Source organism: Salvelinus fontinalis, chromosome 30 (assembly GCF_029448725.1).
Source record: "Salvelinus fontinalis isolate EN_2023a chromosome 30, ASM2944872v1, whole genome shotgun sequence".
Classification (NCBI taxonomy): Eukaryota; Metazoa; Chordata; class Actinopteri; order Salmoniformes; family Salmonidae; genus Salvelinus; species Salvelinus fontinalis.
Genome location: NC_074694.1, coordinates 16,174,562 through 16,194,893, shown reverse-complemented (window position 1 = coordinate 16,194,893; position 20,332 = coordinate 16,174,562). Strand labels below are relative to the sequence as shown.

General features: G+C 51.9%; 2 protein-coding genes across 2 annotated transcripts in view; both read right to left on the bottom strand.

Moving 5' to 3' along the window:
- Window positions 1-4,080: 4,080 nt before the first annotated feature.
- LOC129828724 (E3 ubiquitin-protein ligase TRIM35-like) lies at window positions 4,081-7,827 on the bottom strand. The gene is made up of 7 exons (XM_055889886.1): window positions 7,547-7,827; window positions 6,988-7,427; window positions 6,349-6,444; window positions 5,998-6,228; window positions 5,880-5,902; window positions 5,676-5,794; window positions 4,081-5,539 (listed from the first exon to the last, which is right to left on the bottom strand). Exons 2-7 carry the CDS (start codon window positions 7,399-7,401, stop codon window positions 4,989-4,991), a joined length of 1,434 nt encoding a protein of 477 aa, XP_055745861.1. The 5' UTR covers window positions 7,402-7,427; window positions 7,547-7,827; the 3' UTR covers window positions 4,081-4,988.
- Window positions 7,828-7,925: 98 nt separating this feature from the next.
- LOC129828723 (exportin-5-like) overlaps window positions 7,926-20,332 on the bottom strand; it is a 35,564-nt gene continuing 23,157 nt past the window's right edge. The window contains exons 28-33 of the mRNA XM_055889885.1: window positions 16,099-16,158; window positions 15,892-15,992; window positions 15,474-15,581; window positions 10,883-11,020; window positions 10,629-10,796; window positions 7,926-10,347 (exon numbers count right to left, since the gene is read on the bottom strand). Of these exons, the coding sequence (XP_055745860.1) occupies window positions 10,195-10,347; window positions 10,629-10,796; window positions 10,883-11,020; window positions 15,474-15,581; window positions 15,892-15,992; window positions 16,099-16,158 (728 nt within the window). The 3' untranslated portion in view covers window positions 7,926-10,194. The remainder of the gene's footprint in view (window positions 10,348-10,628; window positions 10,797-10,882; window positions 11,021-15,473; window positions 15,582-15,891; window positions 15,993-16,098; window positions 16,159-20,332) is intronic.

Sequence of the window (20,332 nt, the reverse complement as noted above, 5' to 3'; positions counted from 1 at the left end):
TGACCCGTCTACACACAGGGTTATCTATGGAGAGGTACAGTGGTGTATAATACTGACCCCTCTACACACAGGGTTATCTATAGAGAGGTGTATAGTACTGACCCCTCTACACACAGGGTTATCTATGGAGAGGTGTATAGTACTGACCCCTCTACACACAGGGTTATCTATAGAGAGGTGTATAGTACTGACCCCTCTACACACAGGGTTATCTATAGAGAGGTGTATAATACTGACCCCTCAACACACAGGGTTATCTATGGAGAGGTGTAGTGGTGTATAGTACTGACCCCTCAACACACAGGGTTATCTATAGAGAGGTGTATAGTACTGACCCCTCACCACACAGGGTTATCTATAGAGAGGTGCATAGTGCTGACCCCTCAACACACAGGGTTATCTATAGAGAGGTGTATAGTGCTGACCCCTCAACACACAGGGGTATCTATGGAGAGGTGTAGTGGTGTATAGTACTGACCCCTCGACACACAGGGTTATCTATGGAGAGGTGTAGTGGTGTATAGTACTGACCCCTCAACACACAGGGTTATCTATAGAGAGGTGTATAGTACTGAACCATCAACACACAGGGTTATCTATAGAGAGGTGTATAGTACTGACCCCTCAACACACAGGGTTATCTATAGAGAGGTGCATAGTGCTGACCCCTCAACACACAGGGTTATCTATAGAGAGGTGTATAGTACTGACCCCTCTACACACAGGGTTATCTATAGAGAGGTGTATAGTACTGACCCCTCAACACACAGGGTTATCTATAGAGAGGTGCATAGTGCTGACCCCTCAACACACAGGGTTATCTATAGAGAGGTGTATAGTACTGACCCCTCTACACACAGGGTTATCTATAGAGAGGTGTATAGTACTGACCCCTCTACACACAGGGTTATCTATAGAGAGGTGTATAGTACTGACCCCTCACCACACAGGGTTATCTATAGAGAGGTGTATAGTGCTGACCCCTCAACACACAGGGTTATCTATAGAGAGGTGTATAGTACTGACCCCTCAACACACAGGGTTATCTATAGAGAGGTGTATAGTGCTGACCCCTCAACACACAGGGTTATCTATAGAGAGGTGTATAGTGCTGACCCCTCAACACACAGGGTTATCTATGGAGAGGTGTAGTGGTGTATAGTACTGACCCCTCAACACACAGGGTTATCTATGGAGAGGTGTAGTGGTGTATAGTACTGACCCCTCAACACACAGGGTTATCTATAGAGAGGTGTATAGTACTGACCCATCAACACACAGGGTTATCTATAGAGAGGTGTATAGTACTGACCCCTCAACACACAGGGTTATCTATAGAGAGGTGCATAGTGCTGACCCCTCAACACACAGGGTTATCTATAGAGAGGTGTATAGTACTGACCCCTCTACACACAGGGTTATCTATAGAGAGGTGTATAGTACTGACCCCTCAACACACAGGGTTATCTATAGAGAGGTGCATAGTGCTGACCCCTCAACACACAGGGTTATCTATAGAGAGGTGTATAGTACTGACCCCTCTACACACAGGGTTATCTATAGAGAGGTGTATAGTACTGACCCCTCTACACACAGGGTTATCTATAGAGAGGTGTATAGTACTGACCCCTCACCACACAGGGTTATCTATAGAGAGGTGTATAGTGCTGACCCCTCAACACACAGGGTTATCTATAGAGAGGTGTATAGTGCTGACCCCTCAACACACAGGGTTATCTATAGAGAGGTGTATAGTGCTGACCCCTCAACACACAGGGTTATCTATGGAGAGGTGTAGTGGTGTATAGTACTGACCCCTCTACACACAGGGTTATCTATGGAGAGGTGTATAGTACTGACCCCTCAACACACAGGGTTATCTATGGAGAGGTGTAGTGGTGTATAGTACTGACCCCTCTACACACAGGGTTATCTATAGAGAGGTGTATAGTACTGACCCCTCTACACACAGGGTTATCTATGGAGAGGTGTAGTGGTGTATAGTACTGACCCCTCTACACACAGGGTTATCTATGGAGAGGTGTATAGTACTGACCCCTCTACACACAGGGTTATCTATGGAGAGGTGTAGTGGTGTATAGTACTGACCCCTCTACACACAGGGTTATCTACGGAGAGGTGTAGTGGTGTATAGTACTGACCCCTCTACACACAGGGTTATCTATGGAGAGGTGTAGTGGTGTATAGTACTGACCCCTCTACACACAGGGTTATCTATAGAGAGGTGTATAGTACTGACCCCTCTACACACAGGGTTATCTATGGAGAGGTGTAGTGGTGTATAGTACTGACCCCTCTACACACAGGGTTATCTACGGAGAGGTGTAGTGGTGTATAGTACTGACCCCTCTACACACAGGGTTATCTATGGAGAGGTGTAGTGGTGTATAGTACTGACCCCTCTACACACAGGGTTATCTATAGAGAGGTGTATAGTACTGACCCCTCAACACACAGGGTTATCTATAGAGAGGTGTATAGTACTGACCCCTCAACACACAGGGTTATCTATAGAGAGGTGTATAGTACTGACCCCTCTACACACAGGGTTATCTATAGAGAGGTGTATAGTACTGACCCCTCTACACACAGGGTTATCTATAGAGAGGTGTATAGTACTGACCCCTCTACACACAGGGTTATCTATAGAGAGGTGTATAGTACTGACCCCTCACCACACAGGGTTATCTATAGAGAGGTGTATAGTGCTGACCCCTCAACACACAGGGTTATCTATAGAGAGGTGTATAGTGCTGACCCCTCAACACACAGGGTTATCTATAGAGAGGTGTATAGTGCTGACCCCTCAACACACAGGGTTATCTATGGAGAGGTGTAGTGGTGTATAGTACTGACCCCTCTACACACAGGGTTATCTATGGAGAGGTGTATAGTACTGACCCCTCAACACACAGGGTTATCTATGGAGAGGTGTAGTGGTGTATAGTACTGACCCCTCTACACACAGGGTTATCTATAGAGAGGTGTATAGTACTGACCCCTCTACACACAGGGTTATCTATGGAGAGGTGTAGTGGTGTATAGTACTGACCCCTCTACACACAGGGTTATCTATGGAGAGGTGTATAGTACTGACCCCTCTACACACAGGGTTATCTATGGAGAGGTGTAGTGGTGTATAGTACTGACCCCTCTACACACAGGGTTATCTACGGAGAGGTGTAGTGGTGTATAGTACTGACCCCTCTACACACAGGGTTATCTATGGAGAGGTGTAGTGGTGTATAGTACTGACCCCTCTACACACAGGGTTATCTATAGAGAGGTGTATAGTACTGACCCCTCTACACACAGGGTTATCTATGGAGAGGTGTAGTGGTGTATAGTACTGACCCCTCTACACACAGGGTTATCTACGGAGAGGTGTAGTGGTGTATAGTACTGACCCCTCTACACACAGGGTTATCTATGGAGAGGTGTAGTGGTGTATAGTACTGACCCCTCTACACACAGGGTTATCTATAGAGAGGTGTATAGTACTGACCCCTCAACACACAGGGTTATCTATAGAGAGGTGTATAGTACTGACCCCTCAACACACAGGGTTATCTATAGAGAGGTGTATAGTACTGACCCCTCTACACACAGGGTTATCTATAGAGAGGTGTATAATACTGACCCCTCTACACACAGGGTTATCTATAGAGAGGTGTATAGTACTTAGCCATCTAAGCTGATGTTCTCTTTCTCCTCTCTGTCCAATGTGTGTCTGAGTCCTGGAGTCCCTAGTCTACTGCTGCCCTATCAGTTAATGTACACATGTTGTTTGAGCAGTTTTACAGCAAATTGTCTGTAATTCTACACATTTTGCCATGACTTATGCCACGTTAATAATGATATTTCTGGGAGAATGACTAACAGTATCAATGGGGTTCTCCTGTAGGTCAGGGAAGGAAGGAGGGGGAGGGGGGCGGGGTCTCATTGACTTGTTTTAGCTCATTTACTGCATTTCTATACAATTTAAAAACTACAAAATTCTAATTGGAGACCAGAAAAAACTAGTTCAAAAGACCCCAGCCATTATCACCTTGGTTGCTGTAGCTTTATTCACCCCAGTCTATCTACAAACACACAGCTTGGTAGCAATACAATTAGCCACTACATATTATCTCACACTAACTCGGGATGGAAAACTATAATTTAATATGTACAGAGGGATCTGTTAGCAGAATAAGAATTTTATTAACAAAAGGTAAACATATGAGTTTGCTTCATAGAACAATTATTTTGTAGTTTTAATTCTACTTTCCTGCAATTCTAAACATTTTGCTGTGATTTTTGCCATGTTAATATGATATATAAGTGAAAGTGAGTAACAAAAGCAATTGGGGCCCCCTGGAGGTCAGGGCCCCTGGAGGTCACAGCCCCTGGAGGTCAGAGCCCCTGGAGGTCAGGGCCCCTGGAGGTCATGGCCCCTGGAGGTCAGGGCCCCTGGAGGTCAGGGCCCCTGGAGGTCAGGGCCCCTGGAGGTCAGAGCCCCTGGAGGTCAGGGCCCCTGGAGGTCAGGGCCCCTGGAGGTCAGGGCCCCTGGAGGTCAGAGCCCCTGGAGGTCAGAGCCCCTGGAGGTCAGGTGCCCTGGAGGTCAGGTGCCCTGGAGGTCAGGTGCCCTGGAGGTCAGGGCCCCTGGAGGTCAGAGCCCCTGGAGGTCAGGGCCCCTGGAGGTCAGGGCCCCTGGAGGTCAGGGCCCCTGGAGGTCAGGGCCCCTGGAGGTCAGGGCCCCTGGAGGTCAGGGCCCCTGGAGGTCAGAGCCCCTGGAGGTCAGGGCCCCTGGAGGTCAGAGCCCCTGGAGGTCAGGTGCCCTGAAGGTCAGGTGCCCTGGAGGTCAGGTGCCCTGGAGGTCAGGGCCCCTGGAGGTCAGAGCCCCTGGAGGTCAGGGCCCGTGGAGGTTAGAGCCTCTGGGCAGTAGAAACACACAGATAAACACACACATCCACACACACACAACCTCATTGGGATGACATCACTGTCAGAGACACCTCTGATTGGCAGATCTGTACACCAGTGCTTTTGGCATCACCAGCTGATCCAATAGAGAAGTATGGGTAGAGAGTCTCAGTGAATGTGTCTTTAAGAGTGGAGATGAGTGCCATGTCTTTGGAGTCGTAGAAGGACACCCCCCCCTGGTCGTAGTCCAGCTGAACTCTGATCCTCTGGGGTATCTTCTTCAGGAGGAGGGTCTCTCCCATTCCATTAGTATACTTACCACTCCTCTGCCGTATAGCCCAGATTCCATACTCTGGTGATGCATACCGCACCCCCTTCCTGTCAGTTGACTCTTTAGCCACGCCCAGGTTCCAGTCAGGATGATCCCCCACCTCCACCTCCCAGCTGTGTTTACCTGAGCTGAACCCCTTAGAGCCCAGAATAGCTGCATACTTAATGAATCTCTCAGGGTTGTCAGGGAGCTGCTGCTTTGGGCCAGTCTGACTCACACTGGTCAGATCATCAGACAGAGAGAGCCAGGAGGATGCAGTGTTGGGGTCCAGAATCACAGGAGCTTCAGAACAAAGAGATATTCCACACATTATACCATGTAGTCTCTTTTCATATACACTAAGAATACTACTTAAAATAGACTACTTAAATCTATCTTACATTATTCTCCATCATGTCCTCTCCTATCCAGTACTCACTGTGTTTGATGATCCCCTGCATCTTCTCCCAGACTCTGAACTTCAGGTTGCCCAGGTGTTTGGCCACGTCTATCAGCCCCCCTGACACCAGCTGTGGATCTGGCATTGTGCACTGGGCTCTGGAATAACATTCAGGAGTCAGAACTTCTGTGGGGTTGGGTTCACAACCACAGAGAAGAGAGAGACGAGAAACAGATCACTTACCTTTCCTTCATGGTCTTGAAGTTCTGGAAAGTAGAGTATATAGTCATCAATATCATTTATTCATCTATACATCTTTGAGTTAATGTATAATGTATGTCTGAGAGAGAGCAGTTCTTACCTGCAGGAATGAGATGTCTTCATCTTTCAGCTCCCTCTCTATGGCTCTGATTGTGTCTGAAAGTGATGATATCTCTCTGTTCATCTGCTCTATCTTCTCCTTCATCTTCTGACTCTTCTGCTTCTCTTCCTCTTTCAGAGCAGCTATCCTGGCCTCCTCTTCCTCTCGTAGAAACTGGTGAAGTTTCTCAAACTCCTCCTTAATCTGCTTCTCTGTGTGCTGGGCCTGGGTCTGGAGACAGAGAGAAGAATACATCATTCTACAATTATTATCAGAATAAAATCCAACATGTAGGCTACAACTGAAACAATACATGCTGTACTATTGTAACTTTGCATAATTTATACTGACCTTAATGTGCACTGCTGTTTGATCACAGGTTTGTTTAACTTTATTAAAGACCTTCAGCTTCTCCTGTAAGGGCTTCAGGTCAGTCTGGAGTTCCTCCTGGAATGAGACAGAACCTGACTGAGAAGACAACCTCTGGACTTTCTTTATAGGAGAGAGCATGACTTCACAGGAACGTTGCAACGTTGCATTTTTTGTCATGAATCTTGTTCTGGAGGCAGCTCTGCAGAGAGGTCACTAGCTGACACAGCCACAACGTCATAAAATCTGATTTTAAACCTAACCTTAACCACATTGCTAACTATAATGCCTAACCCTAACCTCAAAGAAAGATTAATGACAAAAAAGTAAACCTGTAAGTGTATACTACTTCTCTATCACAGCAGATATTTCTATTCAGTTTCAGGGTCAGAGATACACGGTATGTTTTCACTCAGGATCTCAAATACTACAATTTCATACAAAACAGTGATTTAGAATGTATCACAATCTGAAATTCACAACCATTGAGTCAATACAATGTGTAGAAAATATATTTATTATCTAAATGAGTCAGACTCATTAATAAAACATTGAAAACTTCATGTTCCATAGTTTGAGTATTGATGTATCACATATTTTCTATCAGAATCGTTCTCCTACCTTGTGATCCTGTACAGCCTCATCTACAGGGATACAGTCATGATCTTTATGTTTCCTTGAGACCTGACACACCAAACAGATGGGCTCTTTATCCTCCAGACAGAACAGCCTGAGTTTGCTACTGTGTAGACTGCAGAGCACCTTGGACCCTGTGGTTGGACTTTTCAGATCTGTCTGTCTCCTTTCCCGTAAGGCCTCACACAGGTTCTTTAGAGACAGGTTTATAGGGGGATTCTCCATTGAGGATTTTCTCCTGCAAACTGGACATTCCCGAGATTCCTTGACTTTCCAGAATTCCTTCAGACAGGCTTGACAGAAGCTGTGGCTGCATGACAACATGACAGGATCCTTAAAGATGTCAAGGCACACCGTACAGGAGAAATCCTCCTCTGGGAGAGACGAACTAGAAGCCATTTTCTCACACGATGCCACTCCCTGTCCTGGAATGAGATCTGAAAGTTACTTTCACTTTTACTTTTACCAACTTTCTCTATTAAAGAGCCACATTATTCAAAGCAAGTAAAGCTGCACATAAAGTTCACAGTTTTAATGATATTACCTTGTGTTGGTTGGTTTAACAGCCTGATACTTCAGAACAATATAAATATAATCCCAGTGTTGTGTTGTGTGTCAGACAGACATGAGTCCTGGAGAGAAATTAAAGTTACAGCACTGAGGTGAACTTTAGTCATCATGTGACTCGGGGGAGGAGTTTCAATAGTCTCTGTTCCTGTTAGAATAGTTAACATGCACCTATGTATTCAAACAGGGCCAATCACAGTGGATTTACACACTGAACACTTCTGTCCTGTATGTTTTATTCTCTCTGTAAACCATTATTATTGACCTGCACAGCACAGCTTTACAAGCTGCAAAACTATATTTATATTTGTAGACCATGGCATAACATAGAAATTGATAACATCAAACATTTAAAATGACTTTAAAGTCTATTTTATTTAAAAACAGAAAACAGTAAACAGCACTAAAATGTTTTATATTCTGTCCCCTGTACAAGTACAGATCATTGTGTCCTTAGTGTTGAGTAGGAAAAAGGACACGTGTGAACAAAACAATAATTGACAGGGTGAGGAGATTTATAGGGTTAGTTCACAACAATCAATGTTTGTCAGAACTGATCACTGATGTAACAGAGTCGTCTATATTATAGAGGAGTCTATACTACAGAGGAGTCCATATTATAGTCTATACTATAGAGGAGTCTATATTATAGAGGAGTCTATACTACAGAGGAGTCCATATTATAGAGGAGTCCATATTATAGTCTATACTATAGAGGAGTCTATACTACAGAGGAGTCTATATTACAGAGGAGTCTATATTATAGAGGAGTCCATATTATAGTCTATACTATAGAGGAGTCTATACTACAGAGGAGTCTATATTACAGAGGAGTCTATATTATAGTCTATACTATAGAGGAGTCTATACTACAGAGGAGTCTATATTACAGAGGAGTCTATATTACAGAGGAGTCTATATTATAGTCTATACTATAGAGGAGTCTATACTACAGAGGAGTCTATATTACAGAGGAGTCTATATTATAGTCTATACTATAGAGGAGTCTATACTACAGAGGAGTCCATATTATAGTCTATACTATAGAGGAGTCTATATTACAGAGGAGTCTATATTACAGAGGAGTCTATATTACAGAGGAGTCTATATTATAGAGGAGTCTATATTATAGAGGAGTCTATACTACAGAGGAGTCCATATTATAGTCTATACTATAGAGGAGTCTATATTACAGAGGAGTCTATATTACAGAGGAGTCCATATTATAGAGGAGTCCATATTATAGTCTATACTATAGAGGAGTCTATATTACAGAGGAGTCTATATTACAGAGGAGTCTATATTACAGAGGAGTCTATATTACAGAGGAGTCTATATTATAGTCTATACTATAGAGGAGTCTATATTACAGAGGATTCCATATTATGGCGTCTTTAGTGTAAATCATTCTGTAGGCCTCAATACCAAATGAATGGGAAACTGACAGACACCATATAAACTTGAGTTACAGTAGTTGGTGCCTAGTTTCTATTCTCATTCATCTGGGATTGAGGTCTGATTCATAGGGTTAAATGTGGAAGACACATTTCAGTTGAATGCATTCAGATGTACAACTGACTAGGTATCCTCCCTTTCCTTTCCTGTAGATCTTTTCAAAATGTATCCAATGTTGCCTACAAAGCAGACCAATAAAATATGAGCTCTCCACTAGTCAGTTTTTACAAACAATAACGCCTGACAAAAACTTGATGCCGCAAACTATCCCTTTAACCTAAGAGGAATGTAGTGCTGGTTTCTCATTCGTTCATAGCTGGGAGAAACACCAGCGCAAAGCATAAAGTCACCAATGATGGTTCTACTTGACAACCTCACCCATCAACAGAGGAATGATCCTCTACAAAACCTTGGCTTCATGACAGTTCTCCTTATACAGCAGAATACTCTGAAGTCTCCCACCTCAGAAATGCTCACTGGATCCCATTCAGGTTCTTCTGGCACAAAATGGCTGCTGTCATTTAGCACCATAGATATAGATAGAGGACTCATCATGGGTATAACCCATTTTAACTTGGGCATTGCCATCATCCACCATTTTAAAATAGGAATCCCCACCCAGTTGACTGCTTGACTATGGGTTGTAGCCTCAATGGTGCTGCCCATGCTGTCAGATGCTATAATGACACAGATATAAAGATGAGTCCTCTATCTATCTCTATGTTTAGCAGCCAGGTGGATGGTCCATGTTAGAGGAGATACCAAAACACAATGTAAGCTAAATGTGTTGTGCTAGTGAGGATATGAGCTGTATAAATGCAATGTGTTGTTACCATTTACAACCTGCAGGGTTTACGGCAACAGCCATGTCCTCTTGAAGGACAATAACCATCATCTTCATACATATTGGTCCATATTCCTGATCAAGGCAGACAGACACATTATTTGGAGAAATATGTATGACCAGTCCATGACCAGTCCATGAAAGAATATTCTGATTCTCTTTGTCCACAGTTTGTAGAGTCCATTCATCCTACTGTTGACCAATAGGATATAGACATCGTACCCTTGATGAGCCAATCCTTCAGGAGTAAAATTCCACTGGGGAGGGTAGAAAGTGTGTGTGTGTGTTAGTCCAGTCTGAGGGCCTCTCTGTGCTGTTATGTTCTCCTAGATGTCGTTCTGTGTTGGGGAGAAGAGAGCTGCTAGAGATCCAGTCTCACTGGGCTCCACAATGTCCCTTTTCTCCAGCTTGGGCTTCTTAAAGAGAGATGGGAGATTTCTGATATGTACCTCCTTTTTAAACTGCTGGCCCAGAGCTTTCTGTGGGGAGGACAGATCAAATACAGTTACAATCAGTCTAGATTGAATGGTTATCTTATTATAGCAGAGTGTACAGGACCTATTTAATTCAACTTATATGAAAAATACTGCCAGCACTCTCCAATAAAGTATAACTTATGTCCTATAAATTATATCCATTTGAACAGTCACAATGGACGCATTTCGGACATTATTTTGTTATTAAATAATTCTAAGTCTTCTCAGCAGAAAAACATAAAAGAGGAGTAACACCCCCATCTCATGGTGGGAGGTGGTATTACCCCCACGGTGCCGGCGATGAGCTTCTTGAACTGGTCCTTCCTCTTCTTCTCTCCCACCTTCTGGGTGGAGCTGGGCTCCAGCAGCCGCTGGTCATACTGGTCCAGAGCCTCCAGATTGATGCTGGGGATCTGAGTCATCACACTCCTTAGCTCAATGTACCGTGGCCGCTGACCCAGAGAGGGAGGAAATAAAGAGTTAGGAGGAAGAAGATAGATGAAGGGAGGGAGTGTGAGCGAGTGAGTGTGTTACTCACCAGGTTGTCATATATAATCAGGGCCAGTTGTGTGAGGGCTGAGTTACAGACCTCGTGCTGTCCATGCATCTGCAGTCCCTTCAGAACACTGGCATAGAACCATGTGACCGCCTCTGGCAGAAGGTTCCCCCCTACGACCTAAACAGAAGAACAGAGTCAGAGAGAGAGAGGATGTCGCAGCCGGGTAACAGCCTACCCGCCTCGGCCGGGTAACAGCCTACCCGCCTCGGCCGGGTAACAGCCTACCCGCCTCGGCCGGGTAACAGCCTACCCGCCTCGGCCGGGTAACAGCCTACCCGCCTCGGCCGGGTAACAGCCTACCCGCCTCGGCCGGGTAACAGCCTACCCGCCTCGGCCGGGTAACAGACTACCCGCCTCGGCCGGGTAACAGCCTACCCGCCTCGGCCGGGTAACAGCCTACCCGCCTCGGCCGGGTAACAGCCTACCCGCCTCGGCCGGGTAACAGCCTACCCGCCTCGGCCGGGTAACAGCCTACCCGCCGCGGCCGGGCAACCGCCTACCCGCCGGGCAACCGCCTACCCGCCGGGCAACCGCCTACCCGCCGGGCAACCGCCTACCCGCCTCGGCCGGGTAACCGCCTCGGCCGGGTAACCGCCTACCCGCCTCAGCCGGGTAACCGCCTACCCGCCTCAGCCGGGTAACCGCCTACCCGCCTCAGCCGGGTAACCGCCTACCCGCCTCAGCCGGGTAACCGCCTACCCGCCTCAGCCGGGTAACCGCCTGTGCCGGGTAACAGCCTACCCGCCTCAGCCGGGTAACCGCCTGTGCCGGGTAACAGCCTACCCGCCTCAGCCGGGTAACCGCCTGTGCCGGGTAACAGCCTACCCGCCTCAGCCGGGTAACCGCCTGTGCCGGGTAACAGCCTACCCGCCTGTGCCGGGTAACAGCCTACCCGCCTGTGCCGGGTAACAGCCTACCCGCCTCAGCCGGGTAACCGCCTACCCGCCTCAGCCGGGTAACCGCCTACCCGCCTCAGCCGGGTAACCGCCTACCCGCCTCAGCCGGGTAACCGCCTACCCGCCTCAGCCGGGTAACCGCCTACCCGCCTCAGCCGGGTAACCGCCTGTGCCGGGTAACAGCCTACCCGCCTCAGCCGGGTAACCGCCTGTGCCGGGTAACAGCCTACCCGCCTCAGCCGGGTAACCGCCTGTGCCGGGTAACAGCCTACCCGCCTCAGCCGGGTAACCGCCTGTGCCGGGTAACAGCCTACCCGCCTGTGCCGGGTAACAGCCTACCCGCCTGTGCCGGGTAACAGCCTACCCGCCTCAGCCGGGTAACAGCCTACCCGCCTCAGCCGGGTAACAGCCTACCCGCCTCAGCCGGGTAACCCGCCTCAGCCGGGTAACCGCCTACCCGCCTCAGCCGGGTAACCCGCCTCAGCCGGGTAACCGCCTACCCGCCTCAGCCGGGTAACCCGCCTCAGCCGGGTAACCGCCTACCCGCCTCAGCCGGGTAACCCGCCTCAGCCGGGTAACCGCCTACCCGCCTCAGCCGGGTAACCCGCCTCAGCCGGGTAACCGCCTACCCGCCTCAGCCGGGTAACCCGCCTCAGCCGGGTAACCGCCTACCCGCCTCAGCCGGGTAACCCGCCTCAGCCGGGTAACCGCCTACCCGCCTCAGCCGGGTAACCCGCCTCAGCCGGGTAACCCGCCTCAGCCGGGTAACCCGCCTCAGCCGGGTAACCCGCCTCAGCCGGGTAACCCGCCTCAGCCGGGTAACCGCCTTTGCCGGGTACCCGCCTGTGCCGGGTAACAGCCTACCCGCCTGTGCCGGGTAACAGCCTACCCGCCTGTGCCGGGTAACAGCCTACCCGCCTCAGCCGGGTAACAGCCTACCCGCCTCAGCCGGGTAACAGCCTACCCGCCTCAGCCGGGTAACAGCCTACCCGCCTCAGCCGGGTAACAGCCTACCCGCCTCAGCCGGGTAACAGCCTACCCGCCTGTGCCGGGTAACAGCCTACCCGCCTGTGCCGGGTAACAGCCTACCCGCCTCAGCCGGGTAACAGCCTACCCGCCTCAGCCGGGTAACAGCCTACCCGCCTCAGCCGGGTAACAGCCTACCCGCCTCAGCCGGGTAACAGCCTACCCGCCGGGTACCCGCCTACCCGCCGGGTAACCGCCTACCCGCCGGGTAACCGCCTACCCGCCGGGTAACCGCCTACCCGCCGGGTACCCGCCTACCCGCCGGGTACCCGCCTACCCGCCGGGTACCCGCCTACCCGCCGGGTACCCGCCTACCCGCCGGGTAACCGCCTACCCGCCGGGTAACCGCCTACCCGCCGGGTAACCGCCTACCCGCCTCAGCCGGGTAACCGCCTCAGCCGGGTAACCGCCTCAGCCGCCTGTGCCGGGTAACCGCCTCAGCCGCCTGTGCCGGGTAACCGCCTACCCGCCTCAGCCGGGTAACCGCCTACCCGCCTCAGCCGGGTAACCGCCTACCCGCCTCAGCCGGGTAACCGCCTACCCGCCTCAGCCGGGTAACCGCCTACCCGCCTCAGCCGGGTAACCGCCTACCCGCCTCAGCCGGGTAACCGCCTACCCGCCTCAGCCGGGTAACCGCCTACCCGCCTCAGCCGGGTAACCGCCTACCCGCCTCAGCCGGGTAACCGCCTACCCGCCTCAGCCGGGTAACCGCCTACCCGCCTCAGCCGGGTAACCGCCTACCCGCCTCAGCCGGGTAACCGCCTACCCGCCTCAGCCGGGTAACCGCCTACCCGCCTCAGCCGGGTAACCGCCTACCCGCCTCAGCCGGGTAACCGCCTACCCGCCTCAGCCGGGTAACCGCCTACCCGCCTCAGCCGGGTAACCGCCTACCCGCCTCAGCCGGGTAACCGCCTACCCGCCTCAGCCGGGTAACCGCCTACCCGCCTCAGCCGGGTAACAGCCTACCCGCCTCAGCCGGGTAACAGCCTACCCGCCTACCCGCCGGGTAACAGCCTACCCGCCTACCCGCCGGGTAACCGCCTACCCGCCTACCCGCCGGGTAACCGCCTACCCGCCTACCCGCCGGGTAACCGCCTACCCGCCTACCCGCCGGGTAACCGCCTACCCGCCTACCCGCCGGGTAACCGCCTACCCGCCTACCCGCCGGGTAACCGCCTACCCGCCTACCCGCCGGGTAACCGCCTACCCGCCGGGTAACCGCCTACCCGCCGGGTACCCGCCTACCCGCCGGGTAACCGCCGGGTACCCGCCTACCCGCCGGGTAACCGCCGGGTACCCGCCTACCCGCCGGGTACCCGCCTACCCGCCGGGTACCCGCCTACCCGCCGGGTACCCGCCTACCCGCCGGGTAACCGCCTACCCGCCGGGTACCCGCCTACCCGCCGGGTACCCGCCTACCCGCCGGGTACCCGCCTACCCGCCGGGTAACCGCCTACCCGCCGGGTACCCGCCTACCCGCCGGGCAACCGCCTACCCGCCGGGCAACCGCCTACCCGCCTCAGCCGGGTAACCGCCTCAGCCGGGTAACCGCCTGTGCCGGGTAACAGCCTACCCGCCTGTGCCGGGTAACAGCCTACCCGCCTGTGCCGGGTAACAGCCTACCCGCCTGTGCCGGGTAACAGCCTACCCGCCTGTGCCGGGTAACAGCCTACCCGCCTGTGCCGGGTAACAGCCTACCCGCCTCAGCCGGGTAACAGCCTACCCGCCGCAGCCGGGTAACAGCCTACCCGCCGCAGCCGGGTAACAGCCTACCCGCCGCAGCCGGGTAACAGCCTACCCGCCGCAGCCGGGTAACAGCCTACCCGCCTCAGCCGGGTCACAGCCTACCCGCCGCAGCCGGGTCACAGCCTACCCGCCGCAGCCGGGTCACAGCCTACCCGCCGCAGCCGGGTAACAGCCTACCCGCCGCAGCCGGGTAACAGCCTACCCGCCGCAGCCGGGTAACAGCCTACCCGCCGCAGCCGGGTAACAGCCTACCCGCCGCAGCCGGGTAACAGACTACCCGCCGCAGCCGGGTAACAGCCTACCCGCCGCAGCCGGGTAACAGCCTACCCGCCGCAGCCGGGTAACAGCCTACCCGCCGCAGCCGGGTAACAGCCTACCCGCCGCAGCCGGGTAACCGCCTACCCGCCGCAGCCGGGTAACCGCCTACCCGCCGCAGCCGGGTAACCGCCTACCCGCCGCAGCCGGGTAACAGCCTACCCGCCGCAGCCGGGTAACAGCCTACCCGCCGCAGCCGGGTAACAGCCTACCCGCCGCAGCCGGGTAACAGCCTACCCGTCGCAGCCGGGTAACAGCCTACCCGTCGCAGCCGGGTAACAGCCTACCCGTCTCAGCAGGGTAACAGCCTACCCGTCTCAGCAGGGTAACAGCCTACCCGTCTCAGCAGGGTAACAGCCTACCCGTCTCAGCAGGGTAACAGCCTACCCGTCTCAGCAGGGTAACAGCCTACCCGTCTCAGCAGGGTAACAGCCTACCCGTCTCAGCAGGGTAACAGCCTACCCGTCTCAGCAGGGTAACAGCCTACCCGTCTCAGCAGGGTAACAGCCTACCCGTCTCAGCAGGGTAACAGCCTACCCGTCGCAGCAGGGTAACAGCCTACCCGTCGCAGCAGGGTAACAGCCTACCTGTCTCAGCAGGGTCCAGCACACCATGGAGGCGGTGCGGTGACAGTTGCTGGTGTCCTTCCAGGACAGAGAGGTGAACGAGATCGTCAACAAGGTCATATAGATGTCCTGCAGAGGAAGAGAGAGTTCTGTCACACTGCCAGGGGTCGATACTGTAGATCAGGGGTGTCAAACACATTCCACACAGGGCCTAGTGTCTGTGGGTTTTTGGATTTTCATTTCAGTTAAGACCTAGACAACCATGTGAAGGGAGTTCCTTACTAATTAGTGACCTTTACTCATTCATCAAGTACAAGGGAGGAGCGAAAACCAGCAGAAACTAGGTCCTACATGGAATGAGTTGAACACCCCTGCTGTCTGTCTGTCTGTCTGTCTGTGTCTGTGTCTGAGTGTGTGTGTGTGTGTGTGTGGTGCCGACCTCGTGTTTGAGTAGACACTTCCCCAGCTCAGTCATCTCGCCTGTTGGCTGGGCTGGAGAGGCTGTGACTGCCTGGGACTCAGTGGACATCATCTCATCCTCTACAAACAATAGGACACAAAAGGTAGAACAAATGAGGGGGTGGACCCTGTGATGCTTTTCTTCTCTTGAAAACATGGAGATAAGTAGGGAATAGGGAACACTTACCATCCACATCCTCCTTATTCCCTGCTGGCTCAGGAACTTTTTTCAGTATGCAGGCGTGAGCTGAGGGGAAAGGATCAATGTTAGGAAATATGGCCACACTGAAATCCACCCCACATACCCCAACCCTAATCCACCCCACATACCCCAAACCTAATCCACCCCGCATAACCCAACCCTAATCCACCCCGCATACCCCAACCCTAATCCACCCCGCATAACCCAACCCTAATCCACCCAATCCACCCCGCATACCCCAACCCTAATCCACCCCGCATAACCCAACCCTAATCCACCCAATCCACCCCGCATACCCCAACCCTAATCCACCCCACATACACCAAACCTAATCCACCCCGCATAACCCAACCCTAATCCACCCCGCATAACCCAACCCTAATCCACCCCGCATAACCCAACCCTAATCCACCCCGCATAACCCAACCCTAATCCACCCCGCATAACCCAAACCTAATCCACCCCGCATAACCCAACCCTAATCCACCCCGCATAACCCAACCCTAATCCACCCCGCATAACCCAACCCTAATCCACCCAATCCACCCCGCATACCCCAACCCTAATCCACCCCGCATAACCCAACCCTAATCCACCCAATCCACCCCGCATACCCCAACCCTAATCCACCCCGCATACACCAACCCTAATCCACCCCGCATAACCCAACCCTAATCCACCCCGCATAACCCAACCCTAATCCACCCCGCATAACCCAAACCTAATCCACCCCGCATAACCCAACCCTAATCCACCCCGCATAACCCAACCCTAATCCACCCCGCATAACCCAACCCTAATCCACCCCGCATAACCCAACCCTAATCCACCCCGCATAACCCAACCCTAATCCACCCCGCATAACCCAACCCTAATCCACCCCACATACCCCAACCCTAATCCACCCCGCATACCCCAACCCTAATCCACCCTGCATACCGCAAAACTAATCCACCCGCATAACCCAACCCTAATCCACCCCACATACCCCAAACCTAATCCACCCCACATACCTCAAACCTAATCCACCCCACATACCCCAACCCTAATCCACCCCGCATACCCCAACCCTAATCCACCCCGCATACCGCAAAACTAATCCACCCGCATACCCCAAACCTAATCCACCCCGCATACCCCAAAACTAATCCACCCCGCATACCCCAAAACTAATCCACCCCGCATACCCCAAAACTAATCCACCCCGCATACCCCAAACCTAATCCACCCCGCATACCCCAAACCTAATCCACCCCACATACCCCAAACCTAATCCACCCCCATACCCCAAACCTAATCCACCCCCATACCCCAAACCTAATCCACCCCCATACCCCAAACCTAATCCACCCCACATACCCCAAACCTAATCCACCCCACACACCCCAAACCTAATCCACCCCACATACCCCAAACCTAATAAACCCCATATACCCCAAACCTAATAAACCTTACATACCCCAAACCTAATCCACCCCACACACCCCAAACCTAATCCACCCCACATACCTCAAACCTAATCCACCCCACATACCTCAAACCTAATCCACCCCACATACCTCAAACCTAATCCACCCCACACACAACTCAAACCTAATCCACCCCACATATATTCAAACCTAATCCACCCCACATATATTCAAACCTAATCCACCCCACATATCTCAAACCTAATCCACCCCACATACATCAAACCTAATCCACCCCACATACCTCAAACCTAATCCACCCCACACACAACTCAAACCTAATCCACCACAAATACCCCAAACCTAATCCACCCCACACACACCTCAAACCTAATCCACCCCACATACCTCAAACCTAATCCACCCCACACACAACTCAAACCTAATCCACCACAAATACCCCAAACCTAATCCACCCCACACACACCTCAAACCTAATCCACCCCACATACACCAAACCTAATCCACCCCGCATAACCCAACCCTAATCCACCCCGCATAACCCAACCCTAATCCACCCCGCATAACCCAACCCTAATCCACCCCGCATAACCCAACCCTAATCCACCCCGCATAACCCAAACCTAATCCACCCCGCATAACCCAACCCTAATCCACCCCGCATAACCCAACCCTAATCCACCCCGCATAACCCAACCCTAATCCACCCAATCCACCCCGCATACCCCAACCCTAATCCACCCCGCATAACCCAACCCTAATCCACCCAATCCACCCCGCATACCCCAACCCTAATCCACCCCGCATACACCAACCCTAATCCACCCCGCATAACCCAACCCTAATCCACCCCGCATAACCCAACCCTAATCCACCCCGCATAACCCAAACCTAATCCACCCCGCATAACCCAACCCTAATCCACCCCGCATAACCCAACCCTAATCCACCCCGCATAACCCAACCCTAATCCACCCCGCATAACCCAACCCTAATCCACCCCGCATAACCCAACCCTAATCCACCCCGCATAACCCAACCCTAATCCACCCCGCATACCCCAACCCTAATCCACCCCGCATACCCCAACCCTAATCCACCCTGCATACCGCAAAACTAATCCACCCGCATAACCCAACCCTAATCCACCCCACATACCCCAAACCTAATCCACCCCACATACCTCAAACCTAATCCACCCCGCATACCCCAACCCTAATCCACCCCGCATACCCCAACCCTAATCCACCCCGCATACCGCAAAACTAATCCACCCGCATACCCCAAACCTAATCCACCCCGCATACCCCAAAACTAATCCACCCCGCATACCCCAAAACTAATCCACCCCGCATACCCCAAAACTAATCCACCCCGCATACCCCAAACCTAATCCACCCCGCATACCCCAAACCTAATCCACCCCGCATACCCCAAACCTAATCCACCCCACATACCCCAAACCTAATCCACCCCCATACCCCAAACCTAATCCACCCCCATACCCCAAACCTAATCCACCCCCATACCCCAAACCTAATCCACCCCACATACCCCAAACCTAATCCACCCCACACACCCCAAACCTAATCCACCCCACATACCCCAAACCTAATAAACCCCATATACCCCAAACCTAATAAACCTTACATACCCCAAACCTAATCCACCCCACACACCCCAAACCTAATCCACCCCACATACCTCAAACCTAATCCACCCCACATACCTCAAACCTAATCCACCCCGCATACCTCAAACCTAATCCACCCCACACACAACTCAAACCTAATCCACCCCACATATATTCAAACCTAATCCACCCCACATATATTCAAACCTAATCCACCCCACATATCTCAAACCTAATCCACCCCACATACATCAAACCTAATCCACCCCACATACCTCAAACCTAATCCACCCCACACACAACTCAAACCTAATCCACCACAAATACCCCAAACCTAATCCACCCCACACACACCTCAAACCTAATCCACCCCACATATCTCAAACCTAATCCACCACAAATACCCCAAACCTAATCCACCACAAATACCCCAAACCTAATCCACCCCACACACAACTCAAACCTAATCCACCACAAATACCCCAAACCTAATCCACCCCACACACACCTCAAACCTAATCCACCCCACACACACCTCAAACCTAATCCACCCCACACACACCTCAAACCTAATCCACCCCACACACAACTCAAACCTAATCCACCCCACACACAACTCAAACCTAATCCACCCCACATACCCCAAACCTAATCCACCCCACATACCCCAAACCTAATCCACCCCACACACACCTCAAACCTAATCCACCCCACACACACCTCAAACCTAATCCACCCCACATACCCCAACCCTAATCCACCCCGCATACACCAACCCTAATCTACCCGCATACCCCAAACCTAATCCACCCCGCATACCCCAAACCTAATCCACCCCGCATACCCCAAACCTAATCCACCCCGCATACCCCAAACCTAATCCACCCCGCATACCCCAAACCTAATCCACCCCACATACCCCAAACCTAATCCACCCCACATACCCCAAACCTAATCCACCCCACATACCCCAAACCTAATAAACCCCACATACCCCAAACCTAATCCACCCCACACACCCCAAACCTAATCCACCCCACACACCCCAAACCTAATCCACCCCACATACCCCAAACCTAATAAACCCCACATACCCCAAACCTAATAAACCCCACATACCCCAAACCTAATCCACCCCACATACCCCAAACCTAAT

Excerpts from the sequence above, each read along its gene's own strand:
- LOC129828724 (XM_055889886.1), bottom strand. The coding sequence starts at position 7,401 with ATGGCTTCTAGTTCGTCTCTCCCAGAGGAGGATTTCTCCTGTACGGTG. Across the intron at positions 5,903-5,997 it reads AAGACATCTCATTCCTGCAG|AACTTCAAGACCATGAAGGA; the intron begins GTAAGAACTGCT and ends TCTACTTTCCAG. Across the intron at positions 5,795-5,879 it reads TTCAAGACCATGAAGGAAAG|AGCCCAGTGCACAATGCCAG; the intron begins GTAAGTGATCTG and ends ATGTTATTCCAG.